Here is a 16,685-nt window from a genome sequence, read left to right as displayed (position 1 = left end):
GGTTGTAGTGGGGTGGGGGTTGGTCTCTTGTCCCAAGTAACAGGTGATAGGACAAGAGGAAACAGCCTCAAGTTGCACCAGGGGAGGTTTAGGGTGGATAGTAGGAAAAACTTCTTCACAGAAATGTTATCAAACATTGGAACAGGCTGCCTAGTGAAGCGGTTGAATCGCCATCCCTAGAGGTATTTAAAAGATGGCTAGACATGGTGCTTAGGACATGTTTTACTGGTGGTTTTGGCAGTGTTAGGTTAATGATTGGACTCAGTGATCTTAAAGGTCCCTTCCAACCTAGATGATTCTACCTTTAATGAAGACAAAAAGAGGGAGGCTGGTGCCCAAGCGCAACACTGATCTGGGACAGTGCAATGATCAGGTGTCAGTTCTGGAAGCGGGAATGTGTGTTGTACCGTTGCTTTGATAGGGGTTGTTAAGTTGGGTGAGAAAAGGATGTATCAGCTTAGGCTTGGTGCTGCCTTCAGGCTACTGCGTTCCATTGACTTTGTTCAAGGTATTTTGTTATGTGAGCCAAAATAGAGCAAAGCTTGTCAAGTCTGTGTCGCGTTGATCTCCCCTCATCGGAGGGCTTTGGAAAGGAGCGCTTGTATGCCTTGAGGGATGTGGCTGAAAGTCAAACTGCCACTTTGGCTGGGGGCAATGGTTTGGGAGTGACTTGTCTTTACGTGCGGTGATAGATTTAGTCAAACATCCAGAAGAACGAATGGGTTTTATTTAAAATGTAAACCTGTTACATGATGACAAAAACTCTTATTACAAAATTTGAATGGCAACAACCAACTGTCATCTGGGATTTACTTGCCTTCAAAACCAGCTGGAAACCAAAACCAATTGAAAGCATGGCTTTTGCAACAGCAGCCTGTTGCGTTTAGATGTGTGCACTATGTACCGTGAAGTAGCCCAGAAGTAAGAAAATCCAACCAGTCTAAATTAGCTTAACAACATATTGTGAAATAACTGCTAGGTCACTTTTACATCTGTGAACAGTTACAGCTTCTTGCAGTTGCAGAACATAAAGGAAGAAAACTGTTTTTAGAAAAGGCTTCTGTCAGTTACAGAGGCACCAAAGAGGCTGAGCTAAACAGCCTCATGTGGTAGATAGTGAGGAAACACGTCTGCAGGACTTCTCGCTGAACTGCTAGGAAATGGTTACCCTTCGCATTCACACAGATATTGTTCACATTCTTAAGGTGTCTGCAAGATTGCATGCTTTCTTCAAGCAATTTCCCTTTAGGGAAGGGTTCACTGAAGACTAGATGTGGACTCAAGAAAATATCTAACATCTAGATTAATGGGCAGGAGAGAAGACAAGGAAAGGCTGACATTTAAAGTAACTTATGGCACCTCAGTAATCTTATTTGACAAATGCTGTGAGACAAATGCCCTACCTGATAGGGTATCTTACAGTTGTAGATGGGAAGGCAACAGAGGACAAAAGTGAAACTAATAAATAAAACAGTATTTTTCATAGACATTGAAGCTTAGCAAACACGCAACATACCTTTTTTGACATTAATAGATAAAATGTCATTTAAAAACCACAATTGTACACAGTTACTTACAGTCTAAACAGGAGACAAGAGCTTAATTACTTAGTTGCAGCTTGGCTTTTTTTAAAAAAAAAAACAACCAAAACAAAACCAACAAAAATGACCAACAAAAAACTGATTTTTCCTATCCTGTTCAAATTGGTGAGTAAGCCTAGACTGCATCACATGAGAGCTGAACTGTCCCTTCTCTTAAGTGCCATGGAGGCTCATCCTGTGCAGTCCTCCCGCAAGATCCTGGTGCAGCGGTGGTACGCAGCTGCCTAAGTCTGAGCCTCCTTGCGGGGTATCACTTCAACAAAAGTGAATTGTGCTATTGCCAAGTGGTTCTGGATTCCGCATGGCAGGAAAACAGGACAAAAAAAAAAAAAAAAAATCTATCTACACTTGGCTCTGGGATTTGAAAGCTGATCTTGATATGAAAAATATGCCCTGTCTCACAGTTGACACTGGAGTGCCTCACCCCTGCAGAGCCAGGACAAACACGGCTGTGACTTACAGAAATGGTAGAATTTTAGTCTAGCAACTGGTGCAGGAGAAACCAGGTGTTTCCAGGGTTCAGTTTAAAATCATAATCTCCACTATTCCCATGATAAGATGGGGAGACTGCCCCACTTAGGCAAGAGAGCTAGTATAGATTCCTCCTCCTTCAAAACTTCATACCATCAGCAAAGTTTACTGCTTTGCTATTTCCAACCAGTTGTTCTTGGCTGGCTCGGGGCTGAACCAGTGAGGCACGGGCAGTGGCGCGCTTTTTTGGTGGAGGGATAGGACACAAGGAGAGGTTCAGTTAAAAAATTTCAGTTTACAATCCTCCCTGGAAGCCACAGGGGAGTGCTTAAACAAAGACCAGCTGAATCAAGCAGAGCTCGACCGCAGCTTTTGTTCCGTCCTGAAAAGGGTAAGTCCAGGTAACCTGACATTAACATAGCTGAGACCACTATTTTTAGTCAGTCAGGCTTCCACAGCCTGTTCTTTCACACAGTACACACCGGCTTCTGTCAAAAGTGGAAGTCCCCTTTTCAGTAGAATGTTTGGTAAAAAACCAAAATGTTGATATCAAGTGCATTTAAAGAATGCACGTTCCCTTATGTTAACACATTCAGTGCTTAACCCCATTAGAGCAACTCCCATTTTTGGAGGACTGGGTCAAAACGTTCTCCCTAGTTCTGTACACAGTGTCATGCAGCTGGTGAAACCAGACAATGAAAGCACGTACTGTAGAGAGAGAAAGGTGGAAAAGGTCACAAATCTCACTTTGCAGAGAGTCCTTCAGTTTTCTGTCTTTCTTCGCATTCAGTAGTCATCATCAGGGTAAGGAGTCATAGCAAGAACTTCCCACGCTCCTGAAACGCAGTTGCTTTTGCTGCTAACAAAGTCCTCAAAACTGATGATGAGAGACTGGGCACTCACCAGCTCTCAGCACTTTGGCACAGAGTAGTGAAGTCCCAGGCTTACTGCTTTCCCCAGCGCGAGAGCTCAGTGCACTTGAGAGACTATCACAGAGGACTGTCCAAAGTGGTTGGCTGGCATGGTGACACAACTGTTGTGTGGACACAGCCAGTGGCTGGAACAGAAATCCAGCAAATTTTGCTGTCTCTTGTGTTGGAGAAGCTTTTTTTTCTTTTTTTGGCTATCTCTCTTGGCATAGTCTGCAGAAATCTGTCACTTGTAATGCAAGCAGTGCTGCCACTGAGATAGGGAGTGATGCTTCTCTTGACACATCTCCAGCTGCCCAAATTGTTGTCAGGCTTTCCAGTTAGACAGGTGCTGTAAAAACAAAACAACTTCCTTTTAGAAAAAAAAAAAAATTCCCCAGAAATAATGATGTCCTGGAGTTGTTTTGCCTAGGTAACCAATAGAACAGGCTGCAAAGCTATGGAAAAGGTGTGTTCATGCTGCTGAGAGGGAATCAAGCTGAGGTGAATCCCTGCTTCTGCCTTGGATACCCAAGACACTGGGGGCCCTCTGCCTTTGTACCACAGACTGGAAGTGCCTCTCCTTCGGCACATGCAAAAAGTGCTCTCCTGCGAACATCCCCCTCTCTTGTGAAGGGATGTCAGCACTACCTTTGGTTTGTTTTAAGCTACTTCAGAGAATGAGATGCACAAAAATTATCCGCGGTCAAGGGAAACCAGCTTCCCGAGGCTCCTCTACAGGCAGTGGAGGAGCAATTGCTCAAGCTCTGAATTTCTCCTCAGTGGAGCATCCTGCCCCACTGACTGTAATGGGTGTCTGGAGAGACTAACCCCACCGGGATGAAGTTACTCTTCTTCACAGCCTGCCTTCCCTGGAGCTTCCAAACCTTTTTTCTTTGTAACAGCAAAGCTAGCCTCAGTAGGCTCTTTTTGGTTTGCAGCGTTCAGGATTCCCACCCCCCAAGAAACAATCCTACCTTCTTCGTAAAGTGAAACCCATACAATCAGAAACATATTTACATCAGTACTGAAAAGCAAAATGCCGTAGCAGAGCGTCCACGTGGGTGCACTTCTCTAGTGCTTTACTCCCTATCTACCCACACACAACTTGCTTGAAAATTTCAAATGACCATTGAAACGTTAATTTCTCCAAGAGCCCATCTTTTGCCCCAAGGTAGTATCAGCTATTTCTAAACAATTTCTGAAAGATAGTGGTTTCTTCTTTCATTAAGAAAAAACAGAACAGCAACAAACCTGGACAGATGGAGAATTGACAGCTTGCAAAAACTCTCTGCCTCAGTGCTCAACTACCATTACCCTTAGAAATGCATTTTTTCTGAACATCTAGCCTAAATCTCCTTTGTTTAAGCTTGTTGTGCCTTAAGTGCTGTGACCCCTGAGTTACGATAATAAATAATTTGTCCTATCCTCTTTAAGGACTCTGAAGAGGGTTGTTATTTTGTCCATAATGGGCCTTGCTTTCTTCAGCCTAAACATAACCAGTCTTTCATCAGAGATCACATTCCCTAGACCATTCTCATTTCTCTGGTAGCGATCCAAGCTGCCCTCAAACTGGGATGCTAAAAAGATACTGCCTTCTGTGCCTTACATGGCTCTGTTGGCAGAAACCAGCCCTCAGAGGTGGGACTGTTTCTGATAGCAGTGAACCACCAAATCTACTGTCCCACCTCCTCTTCTACAAAACGTGTGGAGACATGCCAAGGAAAAGATAGTGTCTGGAAGGCAAGTGTCTTTGTTTTGTTGTTAATAAACAAAACATGCTACAGCAGCCTTCAATATAAGATAAATATTTACTCCTGTTTATGTCACAGAGTTTTCTCTACTGATGGGCTAAGCCCAAGCATCTAATCAAATAGGGCCTGGTATAAGTAAGTCCAGAGAAAAAAAGGTTGACCTTAAATAAACTGCTTGTGTTGTGTTAATGCAGCACATAGGAACGGAAGGAGAAAATATGTCTTTATCTTAAGGAGAAAATCCATCCTCCTTTCTACATTATGCTCTGCAGGAAGCAGTGTAATGCCTGTTGATGTTTAGCAAATACAAATGTTGCGGATCAGGCTGGGGCTGCATCATGGCTCTGGAAAATAACTGACCGTTAATCCAGTTTGCATGACCAACAAAGAAGTTCCAGAAAAACTTTTTTAATTTTAAGGGTTATTTTGCTTCTGTTTGATGTTATGGGTTGGGTACGTTCACAACATCTGCTACAGTAAACTATGCTTTAACTGCTACAGTTTTGGTGAAACCACAGTATTTTCTGCCTGTTCTGCAGAGACGCCAAGGCAACAGTAATTTGCTTCAGGAGAAAGTACCAAATGAGATATAAAATAGGCAGATATTTCACCCTCTCTGTACTCTTACAAGTCCCCTGTACTGAGTTTGTTCTTCCAAATATGTCTTGTATTTTTTTTTGCCCAGTTTTTATTCCCCCCCCATAAATGATAAATGAATTTTTAAACCAGCTGGTTGGCAATATTGCATTCTTGCTTATGAAAAATATGAACATGTTGAAGGTCTGAACTGCATAATTTTTTTTCTAGTAAAAGAGAGCACTTAGTATTTTCTTTAAATTGGGTGTATATAGGCTCAGGTTCATAGATGTGAAGCAAATGATGTTCCTACATCCCAGCTAAGGACCTTCTAGGATGTAGTGCCTAAAAAGGTGGTGAACAACCATTTGATGATAGGCGCTGACGTTATATGAAGTATTAAATGGTCAGTGTTGTTGTCCAGACTTGAAAATCAGCATTTAAAACAGATTTTCCAAGTTTGGCTCTGTCTTGATGGCAACGGGAGCTTTATCATAATTGTAGAACAGGAGGGGAGGGTGGCTTCAGCCTGTATGCGTTGTGTCCCCTGTTGATTTGTTGGGTCCTTTGGCCTGAACTGTTGAAGGAACTTCTGGGAACCAAGACTCAGGCTGCTTTTGGCAGCACTTCCAGAGCTCAAGGAAAGGGCTGAGAGAAGAAGTAAGGCTACTGCTTTACATGCTTGAGTTTTTAAGATCCATCAAGTCTAATCTAAAAGCTTTATACTGAACTTGAGTACTGAAGCTGTGAAGCTAACTCACTCTTGAGACAAATACAGTAACATATTTTTAATACTTACAGTTGAGTCCTCCTTTGTCTTCATTTGATTGGACATCTGTTGAAATAAATGCACTGTTTTAAGCATGTAGGATAAATAACAACAGCCTTTAGCCAAACAGGATTAATTTTAAGCAATATCCGAAGTTGAGAGTTCAATGATCTTTGGACAGCAAAATGCAGTCCATACTCTGTTTGCTTACGATCTAGGTCACCATTTCAGCAAGGACAGATTTGCAGCAACAGCTCTGCTGCATGTTTTGGGACAGTATCATGTGCTATTCTTGGGCTGTTTCTGAAGGAAGGACATGGCTCCTAGCCCAGCTGCTCCAGATGCTGGGCAAGATCACTACCCTGTTTTCTCCTGCTCTTTTCTGACGCACCTGGGCTTGCTAGCCATGAGGAGGAGGACATGGATTGAAAATGTGGTTCGTCCATGAAAAGTGTGGTTGCCCCTGCTCCCTTTTCTTAGACACTAGCTCTTGCATACCTGCAAAGTGGCTTACTCAGTACTCGGATACATCAGCAGACTCGGTCTGATTGACCAGATGTCTTTTAGAGCTATCTTTTTTTTCTGTCACACCAAACATTGAAGAGTCCTGCATGCAGGCAAATGCAGCAATAGAAGTGTATGCATGTATAGCATGGAGCGACAGTGAGACATGCATTTTTTCTAGTTAGTAGATAGCGGCTTGATCCCAGTGGGATCTTGAACTCTTAATTGTCCAGCCAGTGACTCTAAAGCTCTCAGGATTGATTTATCGTCTGATTTCTGCTTTGGATTGTGCTGAGCAGAGCGAGTTACTGACCCTAGTCCTGTTCCATGGAGGAGCGTTCCCTCCATCTGTCCAGAAACAGCCTGCAGGGGTGGCAGCTGAGAAACTGTGACCTGAACAGGCACAAAATCTGAGTTACTCTCACATCCAGCAGTTAATTCCTGTGAGGCTTGGGCACATTAGCAGAAAATCATAAAGAATAACAAGTCGTGGGGCACTACGTGTCCTCCCCAGGGCACCCCAGGTTTTTGATAACAGCATGATTTCCTGCTGTTGTGCAGGCAGCTTACTCGTAGCCTCTCGCAACGCGCTAGATGACATTAAATATTTTGCCAAATGAAAAAGAATTCTTCAGATTTGATCATACAAATGAAGGGCCTCATTACCTGTGTAGGACACTAGTTTAGAGGGCCTCCGTCTCCACAGCCAGCAGGTAAAAACAGCTAGAAGACCTATCACAATGACAATGGAAATGATGCTAGCTGCTTGAGCACCTTTTCCATTTTTTTCCAGGTTTTTGTTACTTTCTATGCTAGAACCGCTTTGCTTCTGCTGTGTGTCTAGAATAAAATAGAAAAAGGATGTAATAAGGTTAAGTTTTCACATTTCATGCCAAGCAAACATTTTACCACGGTTTACACACGCACAAAAAAATTCTGAGGGACTAAATATCTGTGCTATTCATGTCACAACCTGGTCTAGTGGGAGGTGTCCCTGCCCATGGCAGGGGCATTGGAACTAGATGATTTTTTTAAGGTCCCTTCCAACACAAACCATTCTATGATTCATTCTGAGCAGGGCACATCTCCACCTTACGCTGTCCAATAATGCAATCCCAGTTTATTCCTCCCTGTCACCATACTGTGTGCATCCCTCTTTCTTCTTTTTTGTTGTTATTTTCTGCCAGCCTTGGGAGACTGTATGTTTGAGCTTGTATCTAGACTCAGTTGAAAGTGAATCAATACAGAATCTATAATGTAAATCTGATAGTATTCAGAAAACCCGTTTCTCTGAAGTTGTGATGAATTCCCACCAATTGCTGCAAACTGAAGGTTACAGATCTCCTCTCTTACTCAATGGTGGTAGTGCTTTTATAAACCAATAAAAAAATAGTAAGACGAAGGTCTTTTCCCCCAGAATACAATACGACAGAATGCCATTAGGAAACTAATGACAAGGTTACCTAGTTTTCCTTTAATTTGGGATGGCAGCAAGGGTATGCTATCATATAAACACTCTACTGTGCCACTTTTGCTCATGTGCACAATTTTTGTTCCTGGAAAGAACTTCTATTTTTTGGCTATGTTTGTGGGCTCAGTGTTATTAAGTCCAGAGTATGTGATTCCTTGGTGTGTTCAGGTAAACTAACTGTGGGTATCTAGCTACAGTTATGCAAACAATCGAACCTCCTTGCGCCAGGGTGGAGAAACCTGCGAGAGAAAGGTGTGGGAGGCAAGAGCAGGAACAGCAATGAGACTGAACAGCCACCTCCAGATAAGCTCTCCCACTCCAGATAGCTTCTCTACACAGCTGTTTGGAAATCATGAAATCCACTAATGGTACTATAGCTATAACTGGGTTTTTTTTAATATCTTTTTTTTTTTAAAATAGCGTTCTGTTTTTGTGAAAAGTTGAGTGGCTAAATACTTGTTTCTACTATTGATCACTCATATCGGCAATAAATAGCATATTATACTTGTGCTATTGGGCGTATTGTTCTATTGGGCTTTCATTACCCGTTTGCTACAGGCCTACTTTAAACAGTGCACGGTATTAAATTGAGTTTTGAAGACTGAAAACAGAATTTTAAACTAGGCAGATAAAAAGCAAACGTGTGTGCTGCAAAGCAGTCAGGTAGGGGTTCAGAAATTGTGGACCTGCTGTACAGTGCCCCATGAAAAACAACCCAACTCCCCAGGTCATCACGTTCCTGAGGAACCAAAGGGCCCAGTGACTGCTTCAGATAGAAGAGCTTCTTGGTGCCGTTGTCCTAATACGCTTGATAGGGTGTTCACTTCAATGTGGAAGAAGTAAACATAAAGTCCATAGCTAAGCCTAACTAGCTTGAAACAAAACCTGAGTTCTTCTCCACACTTTTTGAAACTACTGCATTAATGCATACCCCTCGTTAGTGCGTATCTACAGAGACACACTGGTTGATATTCCTGCTATCTAGAAAACATGAAGCAGCAAGAAGGGACTTACAGTTGGCTGATAGATTTTCCTGCAGTATTTTATTTTCTACGGAGCACTCTATTTGCATGGTAGAAGTGGCTTTAACCTTCAGTGTGCTAAAAACGCTGTAGGTCCCATCGGCGTGGGGGGTGATCTTTAGCTCTGATGGAGGCAGGTGGCTGTTGTCTGTTTTATTTATCCAATAGACATTGGGTTTTGGGTATCCATTCCCGGACCTGCAGCTGAAAGTCACCTCCTCTCCAGTGCTGTCACCGTTTCTTACTGGTCCACTGAGTATTGGTTGGCTATAACTAGCTGGAGAGCAAGAGAAAAAAGAAATAGTCATCGACATGTTGAAACATATTGAAAAGACAAAATTTTGACATGGGTTCTGAAGCAGAAGTTCTGGGTTTCACACGACCCTCCTGACTTGAAAGGGAAACACCTGCAGGTTTGGTTTGTAAGCCAGAGAGCTGAGAGAATTACTGGAAGGGCAGAAGGCTCAAGCCAAATGCAAAGAAAGCAAGCAACTTCTTAAGCTGCTGCCGCCCAGTCATGTGCAAGAGCCCTTACATTAATGAAAATCAAGATGAAAAAAACCTCACACTGGATAAACAGCTGATACTGGCATTCTCCCAGTTTTAGATTCCCTAATCTGTAACATTTAAATTAAGCAGACCTCATTTCAGCGAAGTGCTGAAGTGTGTTTCAAAGTTCAGGCCATGCTTAAACGCAATATTGAAATGGCATGAATTTGAAAAGCTGGAACGAGAATTTGGGCAAATATGTGCAAATAATACAATTTCTTACCTGCTAAACTGAGAACGACTTCTGCCTGGTGAATCACTCTAGTATATTCAGTTTTCTGCAGTACTACGCATTTGTACCTACGTTCATCACTCTGGCTGACATTTAGCAGTAGCAGAGAAAAATCGCCATTTTCCAATCTATCCCAGAATAATTGAGTCCGGTTTTTAAAGTGAATACACTGTTCACTTTCGTTGTCTTGACCAGAGATCATTGCATGTACAACCGAACACTCTTCTTGATCATCAGCTATTTGCCAATATACCCGTAAATTTTTTAAGTGCAGTTCTCTTCCTTGATAAATGCAACTGAGTGTAGCGTTGTCTCCAAGTTTACTGACGATGATCTTCTCCTCCAGTGCAATAACTACAAGATAAAGGAGAGAGAGGGAAAAAAAGGGAGGTTAGTTGGAAAAAATGTCATTCTGTTCAAGCATATCCTACCACACGTGGACTCCAGTGTTAGTATTTATGACATGCAGGTGAGTGTGCTCACCTCATAGTCATTCCTACCTCCTGACTTACTGGTGGCTGATTCTCTCTATGTCTGTTATCTGTACATTTTCCATACGGACCTTTTGCAATATAAAGCCTTCTGCTTGTTTCTTTCTCTGAGGACCAATTGGTCTAAGCATTCTCAGCCCCATGGATACCTGCATGTTTCACTTTGCCCACTGACTGGGATGAACTGCAGACACATATTCAAGTCCTAATGCTTTAATAATAATTTTTTTTAAAATTAAGAAAAACGCCAAATAACACCAGGTAAATCACAAGGAGTGGGAACACTGTTAAGAAAAAGAGTGCTACCTTTATTTTGACACCCAAAAATTTAAAAAGGGGAGTAAAACCAGTGTTTCTCAAAGTGGTCATGTCATAGCAATCACATTTTATTGCTGCCACTGGTGTCACCCTCTCAACAAATATACGCAGCTGGCAAACCAGCATGCCCAGATACCTCCAGTGACACGTTCATTAGACATTTACAACCTCTCACAGCCACTTTGAGGTAGGCCAGCGGGGTGTCTGGCTTTCCAGGGCACTTTTCCTGGCCTCCAGACATGAGGAAGGCAGTCTGTCCTCCTGGTGAGCAAGGCGAAGGCATGAGCTGGCTGACAAGCGATGCAGAAGGTGCGGGTCAGCTACTCGGAACGGGCCAGGGTGGCTCTGACTGCAGCCTCCCTGCTGGGAGGGATCCACCACCTCTCCTCCACCCCAGCAGCCGAAACCTCTCTGGTGCAACTGGTTGCTGAGACCAAAGCAGTGTAAATGTCAGACTGGGGGGCGAGGGGGGGGTGTCAGGCATGGGGTTCGATGGGAGAGATTACAGCTGGGGGAAGTGATTATGTGGCTGGGCAAATTAGGGAAAGAAAGACAGCAGGAGCGAGGGTTTGGTAATGTGGAAAACAGTGTATGGTGAGGTGGGAGGGAGGTGGCAATGCTAAAGGGGGATGTGTTTTTGTGTTGCTGCATTGGATTCAGAAATGGCTCATCTAGATGTCCGAGTTGGGCAGCCTGACTTAAAAGTACCACTGAAGCAAACACAGCACTTGCAGGGAGAAAGGCAGTGTGTTCTCCAGGCCCTTATCCTCTGCTGGGCAAGGGAAGAAGTAATGGGCTTGAGCTGCAACAAAGATGCTGCAGCTCAGACTTTGGGAAACCCCTTGTAGCAGCAGGAAAAACACACCCTGGAAAGGCGGGGGCACTTCCATCACTGGCATTATTTAGGAAAAGGCCAGCTGGCATGTGTTGAAACTCAATCTGTTACAGTTTATCCTGATTTTGGGGCTGGGGACTTTTCTTGATGACTTTGTTGATGTCCTTCTCAGTGATTAAGCAAAAATAGAGAAGACACAACTCTGAAAACGTTTAAGTATCACCAAGTGATGTCCTTTTAACCTTACATTTGTTTTGAAGGGGATTTTTGGAACTGTAGTAAAAGAATTACTAATATTGGGTACTTGATACAGCGCTGCGTAGTTCTAGTCACAATATGAATATGGACTTTATGCGGGCATGTTAGATCTGCTTATCAACAGCACTTACTACCCCACTTCTAAGACCTTTTGTTGGCAGAGATAAATACACAGGGATGTCTGTAAAGCAGGCAGAACAATCTAAGCAAGAGCATCCATAAGGTCTCTTGCTATTCTCTGTACTGAAATGGGTAGAAACTGATTTTTCCTCTTTCCCTGATGCATGTCCCACTGAGGAATTCCTAAGTGTCTTGCTGAAAACACACCGATGTTTATACTGTATGTATTACAAATACTCTGTGTACTTGGGTACATGTTAAGGAAGAGAAGCTTCATTTTTAACTGAAGTGTTCTGAACTTACCAGCTTTCAGGATAGGAAGGAGCAGTAACAGAAATCCATAGCTAAAATAAAAAAGCAAACGAGAGTTACATGATAGACTTTAGCAACTCTGTTGTTTACCTAAGCAATAAACCTAATATCGGTTGTTTCAGTATAGTGGCAGAAGTAAGTAAATTAGGTACTACTATTATGTAGTGTCCCATTTAAGTATTTGCATTTTTGACAGCTGCAAAACTTCTGTTCAAACGACATAACTCTGTGGGTGGGTGGCCAAGGCCACGAATAGCAGTAAAACGCACTAATATTGGAATCAGAGCAGAAGGCATGAAGCTGGTGTTGTGCCTGTCTTTCTTGTGAAAAACGAACTGTACAGACTCACTGACAAAGAGACCCTGGAAGATACCTGGGTCCCTGGGAAGGAGTGTGGCTGCACAGGCCAAAATCCAGCTAAAAGCCCTGCACCCCACTTTTTTGCTGAAATCAATGAGTTGCGATTTATCTGCTTAAAGGACGGCACGCAGCTGACCATGCTGCCCACCGGTTTTTGCGCTTAGTAAAAATGTGTAAACAGGAAACGTGCTGATAGCAGGGAGCTGTGCAAAGGTTTTGCTGGAAAGAATTCAGCGTGTTTGATGGCTCCGGAGGGGCAAATCTATACGGGAGTTTCCCAAGGGAGTTACATCTGCTGGTTGCTGTAGGAAACCCCAGTTTAACCTATCTACAAGGTCCAGGTGATTTAACTCTCATCTCACAGGGCTTTGAGAAAGATAAGTGTGCAGCACTTTCCGAAGAGTTACTTTAAAATAGCCTTTCACCACCCTGCCTAGCTATACGTTGCGCTCTCCTTCCTCCAGACCTCTGTGGGAAAGGAAAGACAGACACTGGAAAGGTTTTGGAATGGGAGCTGTGCAGCTGCAGTTGCCCACCTTGATACTGCCCCAGGTACAATAAGGTTGCAAAGCTGAGCCGATGGATGGGTAGAGGGACACGAGCACCTGCTCATCCCCAGTTTCCCCAGCTCGCTTTTGCAAGCAAGAAGGGCTGTGAGGCCACACTACCTGGGTGCAGCTGGTTCCCTTCCCCAGTTGTTCTCAGCCCTCAGCCAGGTCCAACGCTGAGCCAAGGGCTGGGGCAATGAGGGAGAGGTGCCCCCAGAAGCCTGTGTCCATCCAGAAGCAAGTCTCAGGGTCTCCCACCCAGACTGCTCGCTTTTTTCCCTCCAAACAAACCCTGCCCTGCCTGACCCTCCTTCCTCCAAGCTCTAATCTAAGCTCATTCCCCCAGCAGTCATTTCTCACCTCACTTTTCTCTATCAGCTGTGCTTTACAACGTCCCCTCTACCCTTTCATGCCTCCTGCCCTTTCCTCACAGCTCCTGTCCGGCCAAACATCAGGGTGCATCTGCCACCTCCAAGGCACAGCATTGCTTCTGCCCAGCTTTACTCCCACCAGCTGCCTGGGCACAACATGTGTCTCCTCTGCTGTGGAGGAGGGTCTCTAATTCCCACCTGCCCCCAGGAAAACTACGGTCTTCCCAAACATATTTGGCTTCCCATGGAAAAAGCAGAGGACATTCCTGACACAAAATCTACCTCCACTTGAAGCCCCATTTCCAGAGGATAAGCTGCAGAAAGTTTAGGGAAGAGTCAATCTGACTTCTATTATTTTTATATGAAGAAAACACTGTCTTTTCCTTTTCTGTGTCCTTTGAAATGGCTTCACAGATAAGGTTTCAAAAGTTTAAGTGAATGCCCAGTGTGGAACATTTCCGCTCTAATACTTATTTTAGTAAGTCTCCAATCATCTCTAAAGTAAGTCTCCCGAGTAAGCAAATCTAAACACTCCAGGGAGGCAGCTCTGCTCTGTTCTGTCTCTGGCAGTGACTTTTTGTGGCTTTTGCACATGTCCTTGTATTGTATTTCTGCTGTATTTTTATATTGTGCAGGAGCCACCACTTTTATGCCAGGCTTGCGGAGGTCTGTCTTGACAAGCTCACCTTAACGTAATTCTTTATCGTTCTGAATCCCATGTCTGTGTTTGTTTTATTGTTCCCCGCCCAAGTTAGAAACTACTGATATAGTCGGTCATTTGAATTAAACGGAGAACAACAATTGCCTGATCTTTATGGGACTCTTTAGGGAATTTCCCATGGTAGGCATTCACTGATGCCAACAAACATTTAGCTAGTCAGCCAGGAATGATCCTCTGTGTGTATACAAAGCAGGTCTTGATTTCTTATTTTAATAAATGATGTCACAGTCAAAGTTGGACAGATCTTGAGATGTTCGTCCTCTTACTTAGAGGAGGTTGCAGCTGTGTAGTGTGGGGGCAGTGTCAACCCACCATGTTTCCCTGGAACAGCTTTAATGCCAAGCTCCTGTTGGAAAAAGGGAGGAATGCTCTTGCCTGTAGAGAAATCTCCCTTTTACCCTGTATGTGCACTCTGTTCCTGTGTCTGTCATGCTGGCAGTGAGCTCCACTAAATGCACGCGTAGCTGCATTAGTTTCTTAGGTTCTCTCTCTCCTTTTTAAAAAAAAAATATATTTTTTTTCCTCTTTTCTTTCCCACACCTTCCCCTTCTATATGTTTTTTAAAATGTCGTGTGAAACGGGAGAAAGTTGCGCTTCCTCTTTCATACATTCTTGTCTGATGAGATCATTCTTCCTACCAGCATCTCAACTTTTTCATGCACTATTTATTTTAGAGTCATGGGATGTTGCTGCTCTGGCATAAATTAGCCAGACAAAAGATGTCCCGATGCTTCCAAGAACTTCGGGGCTTTTGCTCCGCTGCCAAGATTTGCTTTGTCCCCCAACCTTGTATCGGCATTGCTCTTCTCGCATCAGCAGGTGCCCTAAATAGGTTATCTCTGCGAAGCTTTTCTAACGCCTACCGTAAGGCAACGCTAAAGTGGGCAATAAAAACCGGTGGACCCGTCACTGACACCGAGAGCCAGAAGGCTCCTTAAAAAGGCCGATTTTTAAGTCTTCGGCGGGGTAGGTGACAAACCACAGCCAGGTGGAAGCCCCTGCGTGGGCTGCCGGGCGACGCCGGGCGCCTTCCAAAACCCGCCCGCCCCGCTCCCCGTTCTCTGCCCGCCTCCCGCCCCGCCGGGAAAGCCGCCGCCGGGCACGTTGAACGACGCAACCCGCTGTCCCGGAGCCGGGGGCTGGGGGGGATGGACAACCCCCCCGCAAACGCCTCTCGCCCCCGTCTCTCTTTAAGAAGCCCACCCCCGACGGAGCTTTTCCTGCCCGCCGCACTGCAACGAAGCTCGGATTTTTCTAAAGGGGGTGGTCTGTGTGTGTGTGTGTGTGTGTCTGTCTGCCCCGGTTTGTGACACGCATCCCCCCCGCCCTAGCGACACGCGTGGGGGGCGGCAGCTCCCCCTTCCCCCGGGTCGCCACTCACCTTCGCGGCTCCATGGCAGCGGCGCGGGAGGCGGGTGACTGCCCGAGCCCAGCCGGACCGTGCTGTGCTGTGCTGTGCCGTGCCGCACCGAGCCCGCCGCTCGCCCGGTTTAGGCCATTCCCCTTTTCCCTCCCACGCCTCCTCCCCACGGGGATTTCCGCAATCCGTGCGCGGCCGGCCCTGCCACTGGACGAACCGGGGCGCCTTGCCGCCGGCACACCGACCCCCGGCAAAACCCTCCCCCGGGCTTGGCCACCGGCAGCGCTCCCGCTTCGTCCCCGCACGCCGGGCGCTGCGCTTCGAGAGAGCCCGGCCCCGTCCCGGCGGTGCGGAGGACGTCAGGCGAGTACTCGCCCATCCCCGCTGAGCCCTTTCCAACAGCCTCGCCGGGACCGCTTGGCAGAGGCTCCCGACCCCCGAAAAGCCGTCGCCCCCCCGCTTCCCGGGAGGAGGTTGCCCGTCACCGCCGGCTCTGGGCGCTGCTGGGGGGGCACCTGGGGAGCTAGGGCTGGGCACCGGCTTTTGTGATGGCGCGGAGAGGGCAGCATCCTGTCGGCCCTGGGGCGTGATTGAGACCGGCCCCACTCGGCGTGTGCAAGGGAGGGGGCAAAGTACCACAACCCGTCGTTGGTCGCGACCCTCCCCCCCGACACCCCCACCCCCGGGTCTTTGCAGAGCCTGCCGGGGAGCCAGGGGCTCCGTCGTTGAGTTGCGTTTCAAAATACATTTCAAAAGACGTTGGGTTTACCATTGCGTAATTCATAAATAGCCCTAAATGTGATTTGATGTGACCACGCCTGAAGATGCAGAAGATAAAAGCTCTGAATCATGTTGATAAGGGGTGCTGGAGCAGTAGTTGGCTATTTGAAAGCTGTGGTTCACATCCACCAGCAGTTTTGTTTCTGGCTCCCTATCAGGTGCTGCGTTTGGCTTGTTGACTGTCAGGCATCTCAACCCAGCTGGGTCGTCTTCGCCAACGTTAACGTTTGTGACACACACCACGAAGCCATCACTGCCGCGCTGCAAACACGCGCCACAGTGACAGTCGTTAAAAAAGCCTTGTTAATGTTTTATTTCATCTTGGTTCTGAGTCACCCTGTGAATACCAATTAC

The 16,685-nt window shown here is 45.6% G+C and overlaps 1 protein-coding gene across 1 annotated transcript; it reads right to left on the bottom strand.

Moving 5' to 3' along the window:
- Window positions 1–705: 705 nt before the first annotated feature.
- ICOSLG (inducible T cell costimulator ligand) lies at window positions 706–15,695 on the bottom strand. The gene is made up of 7 exons (XM_054188340.1): window positions 15,573–15,695; window positions 12,183–12,223; window positions 9,849–10,211; window positions 9,069–9,353; window positions 7,250–7,423; window positions 6,110–6,145; window positions 706–3,332 (listed from the first exon to the last, which is right to left on the bottom strand). Exons 1-7 carry the CDS (start codon window positions 15,584–15,586, stop codon window positions 3,322–3,324), a joined length of 924 nt encoding a protein of 307 aa, XP_054044315.1. The 5' UTR covers window positions 15,587–15,695; the 3' UTR covers window positions 706–3,321.
- Between the last annotated feature and the right edge of the window lie 990 nt (window positions 15,696–16,685).

The sequence above is a fragment of the Rissa tridactyla genome, chromosome 1 (genome assembly GCF_028500815.1).
Source record: "Rissa tridactyla isolate bRisTri1 chromosome 1, bRisTri1.patW.cur.20221130, whole genome shotgun sequence".
Taxonomy (NCBI): domain Eukaryota; kingdom Metazoa; phylum Chordata; class Aves; order Charadriiformes; family Laridae; genus Rissa; species Rissa tridactyla.
Note: the sequence above shows the minus strand (reverse complement) of the source record. Positions and strands in the feature narration are given on the sequence as shown.

What these genes read in the sequence shown, in the direction of transcription:
- ICOSLG (XM_054188340.1), bottom strand. An exon ending in GGAAAATCTATCAGCCAACT is followed by an intron (nt 7,424 to 9,068) that starts GTAAGTCCCTTC and finishes ATTTTATTCTAG; the next exon opens with ACACACAGCAGAAGCAAAGC. An exon ending in TAAACTAGTGTCCTACACAG is followed by an intron (nt 6,146 to 7,249) that starts GTAATGAGGCCC and finishes TTATTTCAACAG; the next exon opens with ATGTCCAATCAAATGAAGAC.